This window comes from Phymastichus coffea, unplaced genomic scaffold (assembly GCF_024137745.1).
Source record: "Phymastichus coffea isolate CEN01 unplaced genomic scaffold, Cenicafe_Pcof_1.1 PCOF00105, whole genome shotgun sequence".
Taxonomy (NCBI): domain Eukaryota; kingdom Metazoa; phylum Arthropoda; class Insecta; order Hymenoptera; family Eulophidae; genus Phymastichus; species Phymastichus coffea.
This window is the reverse complement of record NW_026706916.1, coordinates 307,957-331,971: the sequence shown is the minus strand read 5'-3', so window position 1 is coordinate 331,971 and position 24,015 is coordinate 307,957. Positions and strand designations below refer to the sequence as shown.

At 37.7% G+C, this 24,015-nt stretch overlaps 1 protein-coding gene across 8 annotated transcripts in view; it reads right to left on the bottom strand.

Moving 5' to 3' along the window:
• Nucleotides 1-1,899: 1,899 nt before the first annotated feature.
• Nucleotides 1,900-24,015, bottom strand: part of LOC131670272 (four and a half LIM domains protein 2) — an 88,117-nt gene continuing 66,001 nt past the window's right edge. For 7 of the 8 annotated variants that reach the window (XM_058945735.1, XM_058945737.1, XM_058945734.1 and 4 more), the window contains 5 exons: nucleotides 13,175-13,375; nucleotides 11,977-12,151; nucleotides 3,473-3,642; nucleotides 3,226-3,412; nucleotides 1,900-3,154 (listed from right to left, as the gene is read on the bottom strand). In XM_058945735.1, coding sequence (XP_058801718.1) covers nucleotides 2,997-3,154; nucleotides 3,226-3,412; nucleotides 3,473-3,642; nucleotides 11,977-12,151; nucleotides 13,175-13,375 — 891 coding nt within the window. In that variant the 3' untranslated portion in view covers nucleotides 1,900-2,996. Of the gene's footprint in view, nucleotides 3,155-3,225; nucleotides 3,413-3,472; nucleotides 3,643-11,976; nucleotides 12,152-13,174; nucleotides 13,376-19,469; nucleotides 20,897-24,015 lie in introns of those variants that run through there. The other variant, XM_058945732.1, reaches the window with a different exon arrangement.

Below are 24,015 nucleotides of genomic sequence, written 5' to 3'. Positions count from 1 at the left end.
TCGCATATTTATAAAGTTGACCTAAAACCTGCTTGATTCAATGGCGTTTTTTTCATAATTGCGTATATGCAAAGTGATACATTTGTGAATCATGGATGCAAATTTTTGTTTAGTTGCAAAAAATTGCAATGAAATCTAATTACACGTCAGTCGTCTACGGAAAATATTGTTCTACTTTTTGCAACATTTTTTTTCAACATCGATCATTCATCCTGAGAAAAGCTTATCCTTTAACGTCGTCGTTTCATTTGGATGTGAAAATCTTTTAAAACAAAAATTATCAATTAACTCATTGTGAAGATATCGTTTGCTAATCCTCCACGAAATTCTAATTCAATTAAGTAGAATAGTTGATACCATCTTTCTTGCGCGCGCGCGTGTGTATGTGTGTGCACGCGCGCATGAATGCGTTCTCGGGCGTACGTGTGTGTGTGATCTTTTATGTAATTGATGATGCTATAAAAAATAACTAATGACTTCATCGACACCATTTTTAATTTATATTGAACAAACTACATGATTTATAAAAAATAAAACGATAAATAAAAAACGTATTTCCTGTAATTGATAATTGTTTATACGTAACTGAAGGCTAGGCTTAAGAAGACATATATTTTATTATAAATATTTTTCAGTAACAGTTATCTATTGAAGTTACCATGGAGTATGCAAAAATAGAACACATATTTAAAGCAGTAGGTGCCAAAACGTTGGTGTGGGAAAATAAAATTATCGCTGTAAAATATTTTTATTGTTTTCATATTTAATTCAAAGTGAAGTTTTATCGATATTAAGAAAAAAATCTCAAACAAATACCTACATTGTATTCAAAATGGACTTCAATGTATAATTGTTGTTTCCACTGATAAAACAAAGCAACTAACATGCACTCTCATATTTTACAAATGTAGCAATCCATCGCCATCTCTTGGTATGATACAAACTTCTGTCAGGAAGCTCTGTTTCAGTCGATTCGGTAGATTTCTATGCCGTTCGTAATCGAACTTTCAATGCAAAAACTGGCATTACTCGTTAAAATGAACTTAAACACTGATATTAATTCACGTATTTTTATTTCTTTTTCAGGTGTACATTTTTTCTACAGGGGATGTTGAACGAAAATTGATAAAACTGTTAATGTTCCTATTTCAGCCAATCTGTATAAAAAAAAGTTCCAGAAGATATAAAATAAAGAATAATCAACAGTTTAATCGTAAATAATTACATTTATTCATTTGTCAATTTTACAGTGTAACAGTATGATACGCTTTATTAAAGAATAATTTTTCTCTTTCAACGCGTATCATTTCTAATTAAGGCGATTAGTATGTAAGTGGTTTTTTTGTGAGAATATATAGTGGGCATAATTTATTGATCATGACGCTTTCTTTGATTCGATCATTAACAGGCAAACGTTCAATACATCGAGAGAAAAAATACAGCGATATTTTCCTTTGTTGATGCTTGCTCTATCACCATGTATCCACTAGCTTTGTTTTTTGCTTTTTTTAAAGTATTCTTTACATTTCGCAATAAGTGCCATAAATAGTGTAGCATTACATCTAAAATTATGCGCAAAAGTATTAGTTTTCTTTCTTTGTTTGATTTGTAGATGACATCCACTACATTGCGAATATCGTAAGGCCACGATTATTTAGAACTTCTTCAGAGTTGCTGTTTTTCTTTTGTCGATCTTTATCGTAGAAATGCTTCACTTATATAATAAAAGCAAGCGATAATTAAAAAAAACCACAATAAGATAAAAATTTTTTATATATTTACTCTCTCATTATTTTCTTTCCTCCCTGAATAAATTAATTCAATCACACGCTGGTCATCGATGTTAATCCACTTAATACGTAAATAGTATTATTCTTTCTTTTTAAACGAATTGATGTTGGCTTACACTGTGTTACACGTTAGACTCGAATAAAAATAAAACGACTCTATACACGTAAGATTTGTTTAGATACACAGTTTGCAAGCTTTTTAGTTGTTCTATCTTGAACCCACCTCTGACAAATAACAGTTTGGCTGTCTTCACTTGTTCTACATTTCTACATTAATGTATACAAAGCGAAAGAAAAAACAATAACATCAATAATGATTAACATCGCGACGGCACCTGTTATATGTATATATGTATATATACTTTAGTAATTTATTTTGTTTTTCTTTATCTCTTTAAGTATTCGTTCGATCTGGAGTTTTACAATCTTTAAAGAACTGCACTAATAGTAACAGCCAAGAAAAGATAACTTTGCTCTTAAATATTTTTACCGCAGAACAAGGCAATTTCGTTTGAACGTAATCTCGAGTCCTCGCCATGAAAGAAAAAAAAAATTATTTCATTGTGTCTCGCGTCTCGACGATACTGCACTAGATGATAAACACAATTATTATAAAATATCTCATTTGCAAAGTTGTACATTTACAAAATATATTCATTTATTTCGTGTAGTATCGGCGAAACAAAAGCCTCGAATAATTAATCAATGAACTCGAAAAGTCACTCGACAAAAAAGCAAAAGAATTCCAAGAGAATCCTAGTCGACGTGTACGAAAAAGGAGAACTGTCGCTTCGATTGGGCTTCAACCTTAAAAATTCAAGCAAACGTTTAGACTAGTTTTTCCACACTTTTTGTAAATCTATACGATTATATACCGTCGTAATAAAATCAGGTAAGATTCTATATTCGTGAAGGTGTACCATACAAACGAGTATATTGTTCATACTCACTGCGATGATTCACCTAGAACCTCACATTTAATTGAAAACCCAATCAAAGATAGCTTCTTTCGAAAAACAAAATTCTTCATTCGTCGCAGATTCCAAATGACTTGAAATCCGCGTCGAAGCAGAGCACGAGGACTCCCGCACTCGCAATAATCGCCTTGTTCTTCACTTTCTTCTATTCATCGAAGGTATGTATATTTATATTTTTCTGGTGGTTTTTGAGGTGGAGGGGGGGGATGGAAGTGCCCGAAAGCACACCTTACGAGAGCTTTTGTTTAGCGCACTCGGGACAGATGATGTCCTCGCCGTCGGTGATGAAACCGCGTCCGACCATCGATGAATTGCAGCCTGCGCAGATGAAGCAGTCGTTGTGCCAATGCCTGTCCTCGAACGAGATGAAGCGCGTACCACCGATACCTTCGGAAAGCAAGCGAGTTGAACGTAACAGTGACGAGAAGCGAGCAGAAAAGGAGGATCCAACGACTTACCGGTGATCGGTTTTGAGCAAGCGGTACACCTCTTGGCGAAAAGTTCGCCGAAGCAGTCGGCGCAGTATGGCTTGTCGTCGCGGGACGTGAATCTTTGCCCAGCGAGCGATTGATCGCAGTGGGTGCAGGTGAAGCAATCCCTGTGCCATGGTTCGTTCTTGTACGTCACACCTGCGGTTGTGATGATCTGCAACGAATATCATTTGGTTATATGCCCGTGATTTTCCAGCGTTCTCAAGCTGCTTACCTTGTTGCACTTGACGCATCGAGTTGAGAATTTGTCTTCGTAACATCCGGCACAGTAGATTTCCTGCTCGCGTGGGATGAAGCTCTTGGTACCAATTGGACTCTTGCAGACTACGCAGCAGAAACACTTCTCGTGCCACTGTCTTGTCTTGTATTCCATCTTCTTGGTGCCTAAACAACGAAAACCCATTCATTCGAATAGACTAATATCGTGCGCTTTATGAGATTTTATTTCTTGTTTTTCGTCGGAGCCTTTTTGTTTGCCTCGTTAAAGAATCTCTACAAACGAATTCAGAACTCGTGCTTTGCGCGCGTATACTCAACTCGCGCGTATAACCGCGAACCTTATACTCACCTATAAAGTTTGTGTATTTCATTAACAGGCGCGAGGAAACGCAATTCTCCCTGGATTAATTTGGCAAAGAGAAACAGAGCAACGCATGCCGAGTCAGTGAAAAGGCGCCTAACGAGCTGCACGCTGATTTGCACCTCGTACGCGTGACATGACGCCTTTTCACATAACTGTGTACGCATGCGAGAAAGTCGATATTGTCAAGGATATGTCACAATTGGGCTTGTCGATGACTTTAGTCGAGAATACAGGGGAAACGATGCTTACATACTCGTACACACACACACCTCGGGACTGAAAATAAATTTAAGTTTTGATAACGAGGTAACGACAATTGTATGTTGTTCTCGTGTTTCGTTTTTTTCATTCGAAAACCAGTTGTGCCTTACGTGTATAATTGAGCCTTTCGGCATGAAACGCGATTCGCAAAAGTCCGTACAAGTTAACACCGTTATCGCGCTTCTAGGTGAGCATAATTTCTTTTGGTTTGTTCAGAGTAAAATGCATATAACGCGCACATTATACGCTCATCTGTGTACTTAACAAGGTGACGATCATCGCAAGGTAAACATTACCTTTTGTTCGGTAAGCACACGTACGACGGCAATCGATCACAAATGCCAGATTCGTGGTCAGCTTTAACACCAGAATTCAAGAATCAAAAAAAAATTACGCATCAATCTGAGTTTGACGAAGATTATTATGCAAATCATTTTGTAAATGTAACGAAAACAGGTGCTACCAAATCAGATCGATCATCGATTTCCTTTTTCGCATTTTGAGAGAACTGCATTGATTATTCATTCAGTGTCACGTGTCGTTATTTTATTAGATATCGGTTGCCGCGATTATTTATGAAGAGTAAAGATTAATGATATTGCACATCGTTTATAATGTTGTCACGGGCTTCCTCGCTGCAAAAGCTTTATATTTTATGCAATCTGCGTAGTATTTGTTTTTGTTATGGCGCTAGATTGCAATACCTCAAAATAGAACCTTTATCGCGAAACGTTTAGGACGGAAAGTCAGCTATTAATGCGTTAACATTCGTAAACTACAGGTCCTGTCACGTTAGGAAATTTTTCTGTTTTTATCGTCGGAGTGTCTACACCTATATCATCGTTGAAACAACGATAATTTCATTGTCCCATCGTAAAGGCGAATCTGATTAACCTGAATATTCCCGAAAGAGCCGTAAAATAATCGATGTTAAAGTAGATCTTTTTTTTCTTTGAAAATGTCCTTGAGGATAATAACACGACCTCTCACCTCTGTCAAACATACGAAAGAACGCTAATGAGGCACGTCATCGTTAATAGCTAAATTGGTTGCATGGTTTTGTTTGCGCGCTTTGCTGAATTACGAATTTTTACACAGTGATTATAAAACAGCCTTTTTTTACGACAAATGTGCTATTATAGTATGATTTGCAGAAACGTGTCTATGACAGTCAATAAGTGTTACATTGTACTATGTCATCCTGAAGAAAGACTCAATGACTCAGGGTCATTTTTATTGTCTTTCTCGAAGAAATGAAGCTCGTATTTACTAGCTAAACGTGATTTTTGCTTCACTTTAATATGTATAATCGCATTGTACGCAATTTAATGACTTACCCGGTAACATATAAACTTTCATTGATTCAAATAGTTACACGCAAATTTTCATTTCACGAGTGCACACATGATTCACAAGTCTGCGTGGATGTTTTCGACTATTTCTTCTTTTTGTTTTTCACTCAAATTGTCCTATCTTGCAAAAAAGACGTGATCGATGTTTGTTTCTCCGATGGGCAAAATAAGAAACGCGGAAGAGAGATGCGGCATCGCGAGTGTTATAAGAAGCGATGATCTAAGTATATCCTTATGCGGTTCAACGTCGAATTTTTGGGATGTAATTGAGGCGCACATTCGGAATTTGAATTGGAATTTCTGGTTTTCGTTTGGCGGTTTACTAAGATGACGTCGATTAAAATATGTCCGCCAATCGACTTTATTATATAACTAAAAGTCGATTGCAAAATTACTTTTAGTATATAGAACTGTGAATAAACCTTCGGGCAATAAAAAAAATCAAGTATCATATGATGAAGAAAGTAATCAAATCAGATCGAAATATTTTGGTATGCCAATAAATTAGAGGATTGCTTGAAAGACGCAAATATGACATCAATTGGACGTGCATCCGAATAAACTATGTTAAAAAGAAAGGCATTAATCCTCAAGCTTTGCTTTCTTGTAGATCAACAAAATCAAGAATTCAAGATGAAACGCAGTCGTTGTGAACTTGACACTTGTAAGTACGATCATCTGAGAAAATGTTCGCTTTAAAAATGACGAATTTTCCATAGTTGCAGCGCATATATGACTCAAAAAGAAAATGAAAAAGAAAGAGTATATAACGCAACAATGACGTCATTAGAGGCCCAAAGCCACTCCGTATAAGTATGTATACGAAGCTCCAAGGCCTTTTACTTTAAGCCGCAACGATGTGGCAACAACATTCATCGGACGACTACTCTCGCGTGTACTGCACTTGTCGCATTAGCCGACCGGGTTGACATCGATTGTCGAATTTTATAGAAAGGAAAATTACTCAACAATGTTATTGAGTAATTTATTAGCGATCAATCTGTAATTCAAATGTGCGAGAATTAAAGTAAAAATACGAAAAGCACTTTACTATCTAACACGAAGATGTTACTTTAGTATGAATCAGACATTGGAAGTTTAGATTTACATAAGTGACAACGACTGCGGGCGTGTTGAAAGTTATTATAACATAACAGACATTTGATTTTTTGCAAAGCCTGCGAAAAATTCAATTAAGACTTTACCGTGCAAAAAAAACGAGAGAGTGAGAGAGAATGCGAGAGAGAGAGAGAGAGAGAGAGAGCAAAAGCCTCGTATACTATTCCAAGCGTTCCTGGGAAAGCGGCAGCTCTCTTTGAGTCAAGTCTAAATATATAATCCGAAAGCTGCTGTGCGTAATACATTACTCGTATATCAAGGATAAAGAAATGATCAAAGAGCGAAATAAAAGGAACATCACTGACGCGAGAGTGGCACTTTAAAAAAGTACGCGCAAACCTTATCGCTCGCAATAAAATTTCAGCGACAACATGTTTGGTAATACGCGCGTAAAGCCGCTTCCTTATTAAACGTGCCATAACTTCACGTCCTACTAATATGCTGAGCGTCAGCGATAGAACGATGAGTTATCATCTTGACCGTAACAATACACATCCATCTTTTTTCTACTTCTCACTGCGAAGCTATAGACTTAATTAAGTAAAGTCTCGTTGTGTGCGTTTCTCCCGAGAGTATCATTTTTTCTACTTAGCCGAGCATGTGTAATTGTACAGTTTGTCACGGAAGGCTCAGTTATGGTATATTCATTGCTTGGTGGTGAGAACAAACTCATCATGCATCGATACGTTTAATTTCTATTAGCCAGTTACTTTACAGAAAACATTTCTTGCGCAGTTGATTAAACGAAGTGCAAAAGATTAAACTTCAAGCCCTCCTTGATGAATTTATGGACGCAAACGCGACCGTGATCGTAAAAAAAGGAAAGTAACTAACCTTCGTAGCTTGTTTACCTAAGGAGTGTGTTTTGTACGCCCTTTTTCTAAACGTTTCGTTTGTTTTTTTTCCAGTGGAAAATTTCAAGTTTCAGCATTGATTAATGCTGCAATTAGCTAACGCAATCATAGAATTTCGCTGATGGATTGGCAGGTTGATATTGATTTTCCGCTTGTCGCGCGCGCGTTTGCGCAAAAAACAAAAAAAAAAAAATTCGACGCGATAATTGAGTTAGCACTCGATGCGCGCGCGAAGTTTAACGACGCGAAACCGGAATACAGTGTTGGTCGCATGTGTCAAATGGGGAAAAGAAGAGAGAAGTCGCAGCGTATTAGAAATCGATCGAATCGCTCTCGATGGCGTATCGGCAAGCAAACAAAACAAGAGAGATCACCTGGCTCAGCGCGTCTAGCGTCGCCCATCAAGCAATAGATGCCGAGACAGCAGCGAAAAGTCGGATCACCGCCCAGCGGAATCATGCTAAAGATGGCAATATCCTCGTTTCTCTCGCGGGCACGGCGGATACGCTCTTCACCGACGGTTTTCGTGTGCAAATGCAATCGATTTGCCAGACGGTCACTCAACGCGTCGGTAGCCATACTCGTGGCCGTTAATCGTCTTGGTGGCGGCGGTACGTATGCCCACTTGCGTACTACCCTCGGTGAACGTAGATCACGCAAACTTGTTACGCTGGATGTCGGTTCCTCGTTCCAATAGTAATAACGTGGCCAATGGATAGCACGTCGCCAATAACCCGGTCTGTAGTTTGGTAGTAGGGTCGACATGGTCGTTGAATCGGAGGTGGATCTGTAAAGCTCGCACGGATTTGGAGTTTTCAACTGCCGCGCCCTTTTTACTTTTCGAAGGTTTCTAACTGTTGACGCGAGGGTTGACAAGTTATTAGCGGCTGTGATATGGTGTTCGTTCGTCAATCATATCTGCGCTTTGTTTCTTTACATGATTTCACGGGATTAGGATTCTTTTGTACAGCATTATTCAACTGCTTGATTATTTACAAGTATTATATTTTATGATAAAGAAAGGATGATTCTTTTTAAATGAATTATACATTTTTTTTCGCTTGAGTATGCAAAAATGAAAAAATAATTGCTTGAAAAATACTGTTTGTTTTTTTTTACCATGGTTTTCAACATCTATTATTGAATACAAATAAAGTTAATTCAAAGCTATCAATTATATTCACGTGAAAAGATGGCACTGCAAACAAATGTCAAGTGATGATAAAAAAATACGAACGTTGTCAGAAAAATGACGAGTTACGTGAATGGTGAGACAAATAACTTGTGAATCTTTTTCAGAAGAGTTACAGTGACAGTCGGGTGCGAGAATGAATAACAGATTGTTCGAGCAAAGGTGGCATAGCCAGGCTAATAAAACCGTCGCGTACAACAATCATGTTTATCCATCTCGTCGTACAGTCACTCGTAACGAACAATTGCCTTCAGACGCCAACGAAAACAAATTGTCGTGAGAAACATGAAAATGATTTGATGTTGAAAACAGCAAGGTAAGCGTCAACAATTAAAAACTCGAAAGGTTGGCGGCGACTAAGGGTGAGAACGAGAAACTACGAAAGCGTTCGTGCCTACAACGCCGCCGAGGTAAAACACTGCGTGTATGCGCGATTAGCCAGAAGGCTTGAGACTGACTGAGGCTTATGTTTCTGGAGAAGTAGAGAGACGATAAACTTTGCTGCTGCAGAGGAGCGGTTGGTCACGTGGCTTTCAGAGCGAAAGAGAGGAGGCATGTAAACGCCATTGTCCGCGCATACGCATGATTCCCCCCTTTTCTTTATGGTGCGAGTTGCCGCTTTTGCAAGTATAGCTTCGTGCGCCCGTCGTCGAACTGGTTTATGTGCTTTTTATTTTGGGGGAGAAAGTTTCACTGCTACGTAGCTTTGTAGGTCAAGTGGCTTTTGAAGTTTATATTCGTTGATCGGTCGTGACGATATCATTGTTCTACAACATTTTTTTAACAGCTCGATGAAACTTAATTTCGGATCGTGTATCAGTTTACTTAATAAAATCAAGTGTAACAGCATTTCATGAAGAAATTTTAAAGTCCGTCGATTGATGCTTTCATGGCTTTGGTAGCCGGTAACTTTACAAAGCGTTCGATTTGTTCTTCACCCTGGCGTCAATTTGCCAAGCAACCAGTGTCACTGAAACCCTATCACGCTTAAAAAACCAAGTTCAGGTAAAGCCACGTACGAAATCGCTTTTTCTAAAAATACACAATGGTTATATCATTTTGTATAATTAACATGCAAAACATTTAGCTTTGACAAAGTCACGACAACAATGTTTGCCATGTGTACACTTAACTATGTTATACCTATGCTGCTGTCGTATGCGGAAGTAGTTCACACGTACGTGGGTAAGAAATGGTCTATCAGCTATATAACGGATTCAGCTTTTTTGAGATTTTTTTCTTCTAGTAACGCTGTAATATTATTTTATTTTATGATCACCAATGACTTCTAAAATGATTCAGGCCATTATCACGAAAACTGCAAAATTTTAGTTACATGTTTTCGAATTAATTTAAAATTTACTAAAAGACAATGTTAATTTACGAATTCTGAAAAGAAACGAAAATCGCGTGATCAAAACAACAATTTTATTACGTATAAAAATTTAAGTAAATTTCTTCGAAAGTGTTCAAACACAATTACTAATATAAATAATCTCAGTTCATCCACCGAGCTGCTCATCGTGAAATTATTTTTAGCGAGTGGAGTTACGGCTAATACAATATTTTGGTAGCTATGAAAATGTTTCAGCCATCAATCTCCATTGAGAAAACCAGAAAAAAATCTATCAAAAATATTACATATTAAAAATGTTCAATCTTTGCAAAAGCTCACGCAAAGATAAATCATTCAATTCGTGAGTCATCGTATAAATAAACGTCATTCTATATAGATTTTGTGCGGTGCACGGAAAACCAAAAAGTTATTCGTTATAGACACACCTATTATGTGACACGAGTAATTTCGCAAACAACGTTATTATGAAAAATTACGTGATGCTTTGTTTTGTCCCGAAGACTTTATGGCTTCATTATTCACCTTCCTGGTATTTTGGCTGATACTTTTATATTTCTACATACTCCGTAAATAAATATTGTGAATTGAAAAATATTGGCTATCGATAACTTGCGAAGGCAAAAGAAAAATCGTAAATCATTGACTGTTTTCGACGTACAAGCATTCTTGAACTATCGATTTTCTAACATACGTCACTACTTTTTGAAAACACACAAGCGAAACCGTAAACCTATAAAACTACTGCTTCATGTGCCATAAGAACCGGTGTACTCTCACAGTTTCCGAAACTCATATTCATCGCCTTGAAAAACAAGAAATCTCGATAATAATATCCAAACTGACGGTTCGTTGGAGAATTTTTAAAAAGTGAGAGCTGATAGAAACACGTGTGATTCATTCGAACTCGATGATGTAGTATATGCGTGTACAAGACACGCAGTCTACGTTCTCAAGACACGTATAACATTGAAAGACACATTTGGACATGCAGAACATACTGTCAAAGTACTCGTGGTAGGTGTGTTTTGCGAAAATGTTGCGCAATTGTAATTATTTTTAAGTGACAAAAAGACAATTATTCAGCGGCCGTTTTCGTATATTAGCCACGCCAAAACTCACGATTTTAATTGCCACGAGCCAATTTGAATCGAGAATGCGCGTTTCCGCGTAGAATTACATCAAAAAACATTTTGATCCGATTAATTAGATGCTGGAAATTAGGGATGTGATAAATCAGTGCTGTTTGATGAAAAATGCATCGGCTCGCGAATTCTTAATTATTTCCTCAAGCGCCCACGCGTCGTTGCGTAATATAATCGTCAAAGCATATCATTATTTATTGCAATAAGGTTTGTTTGGTGTTGTAATTAAAACAAATATTTTGAAGAATATAACTTAATAGCCTTAACAGTTGTCAAAAGTTTCCGTTTGCAGAAAATGAATTGGAGTGTCAGTTATATGTTTGTTATTGACTGATAATGCAGCGCAAATAATGAGACACCTTGCGGGCAATCACGAAACCAAGTAGATCGTCAAAAAAATCATGTACGCCTACGACTCATGGTAAGCTTTGGCGTTTCGATAACAACTATACTCATCGATGCAATCATTGAAATGACGCTTAGCGGTTATCGAGGCGGCTTGCGAACTCGCGTGGACTTTTGGCGATCGGCAGATCGCCGAACGCCTCGTGTCCTCACGTCCGGGTCCTTGACTCGTTTAACCTTAACGAGTGGAGCCGAATAATACGAGCTTACATACAAAGTTGGTCCCCCGGGCCCTGGCTGTGCCGTGAATCACGTTTAAAAGTCAAATTCGCGCTCGATCGTATGAGTAATGAGCTAGATTAATTGCTACGTGATCGGATTTGACATTGCGCGATATATTGTATGTATATGTAAGGCTGATTTCACCACGTCGCGCTTTGCATTTCCCGAGGCAAACATAAGAGGCGTATTTTTGATTTTGGATGTGAGTTGCGCTTGAGATTTTGCACGTACCAGCGCGGAAGATTTCGCCGCATCCGTCGCAACGGCTAGCGAACTGAGAATCATAGCAGTTACCGCAGTAAATCTTGTCTACCTTGCTGCCAAACTGTTTGTCCACCAAGGACACTCTGCATCTGCTGCAGAGGAAGCAAGCCTCGTGCCAGTGCTTGTCCTTGTACGACAGATCCTGTGGAATACCAACAACAAAATCAATATCTTACGTGCCCGATACGTCTCTGTTGACATTCGCCACATTTGGTTCTCGCCGAAAAATCTGAACTTTAAGCTCTAGGCTAGTTTTTTGTGCATTTCGAACAGATAAGAGTTTCATTGAGATTACAAATGCTTTAATAAATGGAAGAAAAATTACCCACTACGTACTCTTTACATTTCAAATATTAACGTCTAGTCTATACAATCCAAATAAAGATAGGCATTATAATGCAGCTGCTATACGATTTGCTTTTTAAAATTTTCCCATTAAATATTAACCACTAGATTCAAAAAGTCCATGTTATTGTGCGCGCTTAGCATCTCATAAAGCGTCATGTAAAACATGACCGTGTCGCAACATAAACTCTCAAAAAAACAACAGCACCAAGGAAATAATCATTCCAGCACGACTAATAATAATATTCCGAGGCAAAGAAGACGAGCGCACGTTCGCAAAGTTATTTCTAGGAATGAGCAGGTCGACGGTCACATCCTTACAAGCTCATGTTGCCATACGAAAATTTTCTCGCTCTGATTTCACAACCCTCATAATAATTCAGAAGCAATTCTCGTACACTTTTCAAAAATACCACTTTCACGGATCTCAACTGAGATAAAACAAAAAATAAATAAATAAATAAATAAAAATGAAATTTTCTCACACGCATGAATTCAACAGCGTGAGAGATCCTTTAAATGTGCAAAACGCGAGAGATGCAAGCGAGCGCGCTTACTGGATATGATACGTGTGCGTGCGAGATGTTGCACCAGAATAGTCGTTTAAGCTATTCTTGGATGGCGGTAATCTGAGCTGCTTTACCAGTCGACGGGAATTGGTTAAAGCTCGTCGCGGCGGTGCTTTATAATACCTCGAAAGTTCGACGTGGTCCCGCGGATAGAACGACAATAAACGATCGCTCGACGGGCACAGCTGCTTTCCCGCTTGGGCATTAGGAATTCCGTTTGTTTGCCGAGCCAGTTTGAACGATCTATTTACCTTGGAGTCGATGCCGATGATTTTGTGGCACTCCTCGCAGCCATTAGCGAAGACGCTTTCGTAGCATTTGATGCAGTAAGGATGCTCGTCTCTCAGGACATATCGCTGACCTGTCAACGACTCGTCGCACTGCCAGCAGCAGAAGTGGCTGCTGTGCCAGTCCTTGTTCATCGCCTTCGTGTAATCTCCACTGAAAATTAACTAAAAGAGAGAACAAGAAAATCAGTATCTCATTTTTTGATGATTTAATTGTGAGCTCGTTTCATTCCGTACGACGAGTAACGTATGACGATGATTTTTTTTTCCAATCAAGTCACTTTCATGAATTTTTTTGACTGTAGATAACAAACGTCGATTCGTCGCGTCGCCTGTGAATGTAATTTCGAAGAGTGCTCTATTCGAAAATTGGAAAATAAAATACGAAGGTATTGCGATATTTTTTGTGCCAAAAAGGTTTGGGCGGGACAAGTTCGAAAACATATTGTCTTATTTTAGATAAAGTACATACTGGTTACCAGTGTTTCTATCACCCGCTAAAATTAAATTGCCGTCTATTTTTAATGCGCATTCCGTCAGGTTATACAAACTTTTATGCAATATGAAACTCTTTGATCTTTGATTGTTAATTCATTCAAATTTCAACTTTACGTTCAGATGTTTCGAATTTTTTTAATAAACGAATCCAAATAAGATGTTTTTTTTGTCGCGAAAGTGACGAACATACTTATAATGCAACCAATCGACGAATACAGTTTAAGTAATTTATTGCGATGACTGGTTTGTCTTGGAGATATGTACCTTGGTTGAGTGCTGTTGTATGTGCTGGCTGAGCATGTCTTTTCATGTATGAAAAGAGTATTTCGAGCGAACAAGTTTTCGTGCGAATCATTTGAGTTTAATGTTAACATGCTCATGTGATAAGAGGAGAAAACTATTTTTGGGAACTAGCTAAGAAAAAAATCGATCTCTTTTACACCGCCTCCGACATTTGATAGCTCAAGTTTGCAAGTGCATGAAAATGTTTTTGAACGCTTGTAGTCATGCTATTTCGACAAAGAAAGTTTTTCGCGTGCCGAACGAAATTATGGAAGAATCATTAATTTTTTTTTAATTTTTAGATGTAATGGTAATGACGAGGGCATAGACACACGAGGATGTTAGGTTGGGTCAGAAATCACACATGGGTCAGAAATTGGAATCATGAAAAAAATTTGCGCAAATTTTGAATATTTATTTCAATATGATTACTGAAATTTTAATCATTTGGAATCATAAAAATCTAGGGAAAATATACGATATTTGTAATGAAACAGAAATGAATTTTTGGATGCAAAGACACGTCTAAAAGTGACAATGATAAAAAGAAGTATTCTGTTAGCAAATGCGCCATGTAGCCCATATTTCTCGTTCAATGAAGCAAAATATCACCTCGTATATCCAGATAGCTATTTGCTCCAACGATTTCAACAATACATCCTTCACGTCTCTAAAAGAAAATACCTGCTATGGCGTGAAAAAAAAGCGCGCGAGCAAATTGAAAATTTGTCGGCGAACGCCCGGCGAAAGAGAGATCGTGTGTAATATTTTCCATCTTCGATCAAGAAAACGAAGTAAAAAGGGTGGGGGATTATTGTGGCGCTCCAGCCAGCACATACTCTTCGATGGCAGGTTGGTGCTGGCTGTTGTCGACCTCGGTGATCGTGACCTCGGCATTCTGATCGCGGCTCTCGCGGCGCTGCTTCGTTGTCTTCTTAACTTTGCGCGTTTTGCGCTCGGTTGTCGTGTACACTACACTGTTGTCTACTTCGGCCATGTTAGTCCGGCTTTCTTCTCTTTTTGAATGTCGGAAAAAGAAAAGATATACTTTGTCCGATCGACAAATGACAAAATAACAAACTTAAAAAAAAAAAAGAAATTTGTCAAGAGAAATGCGTGTACTGCTCGGACGAGAGTTGCCAAGTGACTGAAATCTCGAGTGCTGCCGGCCAGGGCGTCATCATATCGTACGCGCCCCTCGTATGCTATTTTCGGATCCAACTCCAGAGAAACTCTCTTTCTCTCTCTCTCTTTCGCGCGAGAGAGCGTGCCGGGTGCAACTTTTCTATCCACGAGCGCGCGCGAACTGACTCGGGCAATTTTCCGTGGGTGCAAGCTATGCTTTTTCAATGATCATTCCTCCCGCGTCATTCTGACCTTCGCATACATACACACACAAACACATACACATGCTTCAGATTTTTAAACGGGAATTATGGTAAGCGATGATGAAAGTGTTTAGAATAGTTTATAAATTCTGAGCTTTTTTCATGTGGCAAGCTTGCAGAGTTTTTTCGGTGCTTTTTCATTTTAATTGCTGTATAGTCAGATGCCTTTATATTTATTCATAGAAACTCTCACTAAAAAGGTTTTTTTTCGAAATCACGTTTTGAAATATTTGCGAAGAACGGTGGCACAGTTTACGAGTGAAAGGTGGAAGGAAAAGCTTTTTGACTTTTGTTTTGATGGAACAGGCTTTTACTCCGACAAAAAGAAAAAATTCAATTCGAAATCATTGAAAATAAATTACATACATTTTCTGAATAATGAATTGAGTAAGAACATATTGATTATTGTTACCTGTATTAAATAGCGATGACGAATTTTCATATTAAAAATAGAAAATACGAGTAGTAGAATGTTATAATGAAAAAACATCAAGCGCACAATTTTTTGGCGTAACGAATCAAGATCATTAAAGATCTTTTTGGTCACGCTCAAAACAACGGGAAAAACACAATCTGTTTGTTAAAAAACGTTCAAAAATACCCGAAATAGCTGTGACATACAACATACAATGATTAATAATTGACAGAAGCAAGCCATGTAAGCAGTCTAGTTTTGTGAAAATAATTAACTCATATGCCAAAAATATACGTGTTGTTTTTTCCGGCGTCTTCGTATAAAACAGATAAATTTTTAAGTATTAGAAGAATTTCTTAGTTCTATGTCGTCAGCCAATGTCGCTTGCTGACTCAGCCATCGCGCAGAGAAGTGTCGGGTGCAACTTTTCGACAACTTTTCCGCGAGAGAGTGAGAAAGCTTTTTGATTCGTCGTGGATATTTTCAGACGCGATTGAATAATACATGAGACACAAATTTATTAATGCCGGTTGAGTGGGCACTTGTAATAAGATGTCTAACCCAGACCGAAGATAGATAATGCAGACCTGGATTTTAGGGCAAAAAATGAAAAAACAATCGCACGTGTAATAAAAAAAATTAATATTACTTCATGAGAAATAGAATACAAGTTAACAAAGTTTAATCAGATAGTGACTCTAAATTACTGAAAATTGTAATGTCTCATTAAATGTCGTTTGAAATGTTACAAGACTTCATGAATTATTAGGCTATTCGATACTTTTAGCCAAATGACAAAATGGTATTCGGTGAATTTGAGCTAACAAGTAGTGTCGCGTGCAACGCCAACTGATTTACAACAACTTCGGCTTCCCTTCGAAATCTTACAAATTTTTGCCAATTTCATATTTCAAATTAGATAGCAATCATTCAACAATAACAAACGCAACAATAATATACTTTAATTGGTATGGATTAAGACATTTTTCTGATGGTAGAAGAGTAATTGATACTTGAATTGTAAATTGCATTTTAATGATAAATTTTAATGTTACATCGTCAGAGTGCACTACAATAAATTCCAATCCATTTTACGATATCATCGTAGAAAGAATTAAAATAGATGTCACTACATTGCAGTCGCTCCAAATTGACAAATTGTATCGTATTACATGTGTCCGCGATTCGAAATAAAAAAAAATGTGAAGTAAGAAAAGTGTCGATCGGCTTAATCGCCGTTCTCTTTTATTTTTCTGCTCTTCGGCGCATGCGACGATCCACACGCCGAATTTGACTTGGTGCCAAGCAGGTGGTTCTTCTTCTCGCGGCAGTGGTGGCACGAAAGAAAAATAGATCGGGCCTGGGAGAGAGTGTAGAGGTAATTGGGTCGGAATGTTCCACGCATCACCAATGATCCCACCATCGAGCGATGGAAAAATTGTAAGTTCACGATACATACGACCCTTAGATGGAGAGAATTTTTAAATGATGAATAATCCTGTTACGTGTGCTTTCGTAATGAACGATGTCGCGCAAGAGTCCGCTTTTTTCTTTCATCTACGATGATTCACAAAACTAATTTTATGTGAAATTTTATTTACTATATTATACAATTCACTGTACTGCAACTGCATTTTTTATTATTGATTAATATCAGTTCCGGATCAACAGTGGTATGGCTCATTGACAAATTTAATTCAAGGCAATGAGTTTTTTTGAAAATCATTTGACCCTGGCTTAGGTGCAAGTGATATCTCAGCTGCCAAGGAATCAATGGCTTTTACAAATTATCATTGAACAATTTAATTGCTTCATTTAAAGCAAAATAAATATCCAAAAAGCAGATTTGAAAACATGTTCTAAATTTGAATTTTAACAGGTTGATTGTTACAAATGACAATCGGCTGATTGATGGTCTACGCCTAGGGCTAGTCCAATGTTATAATGTGTTTAGTCTGATATTTCTTACTAAAGATATTCTCGGAAAATGTTTGTAATATTTTTAAAAACAGTTTTTAATGCTGAAATTAGTTGCTCAACTATTTTCGTAGCGGATTGATAAAATTAGAATGAATATTACATCTATATTTAAAGTGATAATTTAGAAGAACGATATCCATACATCCATCCATATGTTCTACAAAATCAAATAACTTGAAGTTGAAATATAAAATTTTACAGAATTAAAAATTATGTCCACTGACTACACTAGTTACGAACAATTCGCGACAGCATTAATTAAAATTTTAAATTACGCTATTGTCAATCCCCTGATTAACTTTCCATGACTTATTAAAAATTTACAAATCTGCTTCGAGCTAAATGTCACGTTATTACACTTCTACATTACCGAAGTGCCTATCCGAAAAAGCTCTGCATACCCATCTCACAAACAAGGAGAAAAAATATTTCGCTATTCAAATCCCTCAGTATTCATCATCTCATAGCTGCTTTGAAAGACCAAAAAAATACCACGTCAGACAAAGAATTTTTTGCCTGCATCGTCAAACCAGTGTATGTGCTTAGGAAAAAAAACCGAAATTCGGGACGAGCGCACGTCTGTGTCGCGGCCTACGCAACTCGTATAATATCGCTGTTTTCTCTCTTTCTCGCGGGTGAGAGATTGATATTTTGAGCAGAAAGAGAGCGAGAGTGAGAGGAAGAGAGCGAGATTGAGAGGAAGAGAGAGAGAGAGAGAGAGACCACACGCGCCACAGTAGCACACGGCACTATACGTTGCGAACGCGCGTCAACCACACGAAATACCATCCATATTGCTTTTTCGCTGCTGCTCAGGCCAATTGGAATTTCCGCAAGGTATAATAAACTAACCGAATTTGGTGTGTGCGATGAATGGGTGAATGAACTATCTTGTTTTGTATAATTGCATTTAATTAGTCGATAGTTGTTTTCCGGACTACCTTTTCCGTTTACTCTCATTAAAAATCCACGGATTACAATAAATGACAACGAGGGGATTCGCCAGAGCTGAAACTACTATAAATTCACGTATAATTAGCAGCTAGTAAATCTAATTTCAGGCTCTAGCACACACGTACACCCATGCGCAGGCTTCAGGAAGCATTTGCACACACAGGCTATTTCGTCACTTTCACGTGTTGTGGTCTCGCGACCGCGAATGGATTAACGCGCTCACCCCGCGAAACTGCTTCAGTTACGATTGTTACACACATATAAATCGACGCTAATATTCTTTTCGGAGAATGAACAATAGATCGATTTAGTTTGCGTGTGACCCGACATCGGTGATCTAAATTAAGTCATTCTAACTTGCTTATTTCGCTTTGAGTAATTTTGAACGATCATATTCATGAATGCTTACTGTTTACAGGAATAATATCATATTGCGCATCAGAATGAAAAACAAAGAAAAATTCAACAATGAATATTGAAATAATCATACTTTATTCAATCTCATTGTATAGACAATTGTACAAAAAATTGTTTACTCGTACAAAAAAACTACATCTATTACAAAAACATGCATAAAAACAACAACGAAAATCAGTCAGGTAGGATAATAGCCTTATCCTTGTCATTCTCGAAAAAGGCAATCACAATCGCCCGTGATACTTTGAGGACATATAAACGTCAACGCTACGAAACTATAAAATTACGAGCAGGATGTGATCTTCGAGAAGGGTCTTGCAATTACCCAAAAGGCTTGGTTATCAGGATGATCAGGAATGCTGTACTGAATCGGCTGGTCGCAAAAAGTCATTCCGTCCTCCTCGGCATCAACATATTCATCGAGTGATTCGCTTTCCAACGATGACTTCACTTTCCCTATCCAATTCTTCTTGTTAGTCATCGTATCTTTCAACTTTGTATAATCATTATCCGAAGCCTCTTCAAAACTCGATATTTTTAATAATTGGGCTTTTCCATCGACAGCGTCAGTCTCGGAAATCTTTCGTAATTCCAATGTATCTTTGTAAACGCAACGGCAATTCGGACACGAAATTGTCTCAAGGTTTTGCAAAGACATATTTTCTCGTAATTTATCTTCAAAGCTCGTCTGTATGAATACAGAGATACTTTTGTTATTTTTAGCAACGCTTATTTCACTGCCAATAGGTGATGTGTTGGTCCACTCGTCGCGCAATGCATTTCTGGATACTTGAATTTGTATATCAGACTTGCATCTTTCTGGATCACGTTGACGTTTCGATCTCCTCGGTGAAGCTAAATTCTCAGCTGATCTACGTAAGTCAAAGCTTTTCAATTTCGATTTAAGTGACTTTTTGCTCAACGTAGCTAAATGTTTTTTATGCTTGATATTCTGGTCTTCCTCGTCGTAGTCCTCATAGGAACCAGAACGTATTTCTGGTGTTCTCGATCGTCTCACAATCTTTTTCTGATTTGTTTTGCCAGGATGATTCTCCGTGTCTTCCAGTGACGATACATCGGATGAAGAGCCTCGAACAGACTTGACGATCACTGGCGAATTATCAACTGGTGTTTGTCTCGTAGGATTCTCATTGCCAGAATCTACAAGCGACGAGTTAGAGCTAGATTTTTGATCTTGTATCTGATCGTCCATACCAAATGGTATTGGAGTTGGTACTCTAACGTAACCTTCGATCGACGGTGGTGGTCCGATAAACAGGACATTCGGCTCGGCTTTATTCTGTCTGAGTATAGCTTCGATTTCGCTGCACGCTTGATGCTCATCGTCTAAACTTGCTTTGTCAATGATCACGAAATCTTCGGCGACGCCAGTTGCTGATGGTCGATGAAAGTAATCTACCTTGCAATGCGAAAGATCGTGGATCAATTGCATCTTGCACACGACCATGTGTTTCAGGCATGCTAGTAATTCGATCGCGCCCACGCAGCCAAACAACACCGACAGCTGTAATCCCATGATTATTGAACTTACACCGCAGCAAGACTCACTTTGCCAAAATAAATCTTACGAGCACATTGTGTAAACTGTTTACTTCACCCCACGCCGCATATGTCTTTTGTAATTTTAATTGAATGGGCTACAATCTCGATCACTTGTTAAAAAACTTTCACTCCTTTATTCAAGGTCAAGCTACGGCACTTTTTGACAAACAATTGACTTATCTTAGATTCGGCTGCGCAGCGTCGCGCGAGCTGCAACTGTATGCAGATTGCTTGTCGGCAAGGCAGTTCTATTCGCGAGAGAGAGAGAGAGAGAGAGAGAGAGAGAGAGAGAGATAGAGATAGAGCGCACAGAACTAAGCCAAAAATCGTAATGAGCAGAAGAAGGGGCTAAAAGTAGCCAAGCACACCCTGAATCAGTCACGATCGACGAATAATTAAAGGCTTGAAAACTTGGCATGCACCATTTGACAAAAGCCGCATTGTCTTTTATGCATATGTTTGACGTAAATTAGTCCATATTTTTTACAGACACGATAGTTGAAAGCGGACTATTTTTGAATGCGATCAATTGTGAGCACGCAAGATTTATGCGTGACCATGAATGTGAGATAAACTCAGGATGGTTAGAAGACGGCTTGTCAAAAGATCATTACATTTTCCACGTGAATACACTTTAAATTTCATTATTTTCGTGCAATTTAATTTTTAATAATGGAAGCTTTAAACAATTTTGTAAACAAAGTTTGACTGAAATATTTAGTAAACCAGCTAAATAAATTTGGTGCGCGCGACTACATAGAACAATGCAGGGAATGCGACAGTAAACTATTTTCCGCGCTGACCGAAAAAGTATATGACTAGCAGCAGCACCGCGAATAGAAAATCCAATATTTTCGTTGATGAGCGTGACGGGTCGTCGCGTCATCCTGATTTTCGATACAAAATCTGCACTCGGTACATCGTTCTGGCCGCGCTCCAATTCGAGTTTTATTGAAACGACCCGTAAAGTCGTTGTTATTGCGCACGTATATAGACGAATTGCATTCAACTCTATTAACGAGCACGGTTTTGCCCGATGAACTGCGATTGAAAGTCTCTTTGGCCAAATTTTTGACAATTCTGCGTCTTGTTATGTAATAAATTTTAGTTGAATTATTTTTCATAATCCTGATAAAACAATTGATCAATCATAACTGAAATTAGAATAAAATACAAAAAGCAAAGCTAAAAGTCACTGTCATTCAAAGAAAATCCCTCTAGTTGTGGTGAATGGAACTCATGAAAGCCCTTCAAAATCTTCTAGACTACTATCATCATCATCTTGTTATAAGATGGAAGCTTTTTGATGGAAAAGCGGAACAATGCCAACGGCATTTATTTCGGTCGATGATCGAACGTGGCCATGGTCGAGCACACGGACTGCTGCCGGATCTCAAAACCCCCTTTTAGCTGACCGATTTAGATCGGCCAAGCTTCTTCGAGAACCGAGTGCAAAGCCGTCAACGCCCTGTTCGTCCTAGACTCTCTATAGAAGCTTTATTGTAATAATGACCTTCGACTTCTTTGTGTTAAAAGAATATAGATTCCAATTTTTTCGAAATATACCTTATTTTTGGCTTTACTGTCCTCGTATCGTCCATATACTTTGACAAAATATTATAAAAATACGTTTAATTCGTAAACGTAAACACTGCACTCTGATATAATGTTAAGTTATATCTGCAATCACAATAAATTAATACATTGTCATGTAGTTACTGTTTGACGTAACTTTATACTGCTTATTTATTTTTCACCACAACTTTATAATACTCGCGTTGCATAAGTAATAGAAGACTAGACCAACGTTAATAAATTGTTCTTTTTATGAGACATCAAATGAAATTATAAATGTCATTCAGCCACTTTACTTCAAATACACATGCAAACTCATATATACTAAAAAAAGTTATCAAGCTTGTACACAGCATAGTTATTATAACTCGCGAATTTATTTATAAAAAATCCCAGATTTCTCAAGCCGCAAAAATGTTTCTACAGTATATAAGTATTTTGCAATCGGAATGTAAGAAAGTTAAAATTATCGCTTTTAATAAGTGACCCGAAATAGACGCGTCTTTCACTGTAATATTAGCTGCCGACGTTTTTCCAAAAGCGCGACACGGTCTTGGCCGATGCTTCTCTTTGCATGGCGTGTCTATTTTCAACGCTACGCGGGATCAAAGTACCTGTGCATGAACCTATTTTTTTATGCTCTTCTTGGAAAAATGACGGATATCGAGGGTGATTACCTAAAACGATTCCTTTTTTTTTCGAGGGTTAATAATGGAGGCGTTGCGACGCTGACAACTGACTTTTATACGAGCGACTTTATTCTTTAATATGATGAATGAGTATTGGCGATGAGACGAAAATTGAGAAAATGCACGAATGAATCTTGATTCTGAACAAGACCAACAAAGTCATTGGCTTTATTCGAGAGGGATATGGAGACGAAAGCGACTCGGTCTACATCCAAAAATATCGATCGGAGACAAACAAATCGGCAAAGAATAGTCGAACTCCGTGACGTGTCACAAAGCACATTGTTTTCCTGGCAACAGGTGATGGCCAAGTGCAAGGACCCACGCAGAATGCACTATACTATGTCTATTGGTCACTACGTCTATGTAATTCATTAACGCGTGGATAGTACAATAATTTGGAATTTATACGATTTTAGTGTATGTCAGATATTATTAACATTCATTCTTATTAGTAACTTCTTGTTACTCTAAATAATGCTCACATTATACATGAACATCTTTTTTAATAACAGAGACAATTATTAAAATATTTTTATTTGTCACTTTGGATGAATTTTAACGTCGAAGATTCTTTGAAATCGATATTTTTTTTGTCTTGGTTGAAAAACTATTCTTTTAGAATACCATATGAAATAGCATTCATATTTACAATTGACAAGTTTTTAATTTTACACTATTCACACACGTACTTCAATAATTTATAATGATTGATATTGTAAATTATTACAGAAATTTAATTGTGACCAACACCAATAACAACAGACATATTATAACTCTTGGTGTTTAGTCACATTGTGAATAATATTATAATTTGAGCCTTGAAAAGGATGAATTTTTAACGTCACCGAAACTTAGACTATTTTTTGAAAAAATTCCTTGACTACCCTTACACCATTGTTTCCTGAATTCATTGAGCCAGCTACTCGAAAAAGCATTCTACAAATTCAAGCACATAATTGAATGGCCATTTATATTTACGAATTCGTTTTAAAAGGTTAATGTATCCTTCTAATAATTTTTTACTTTGGGCATGCAATTTGC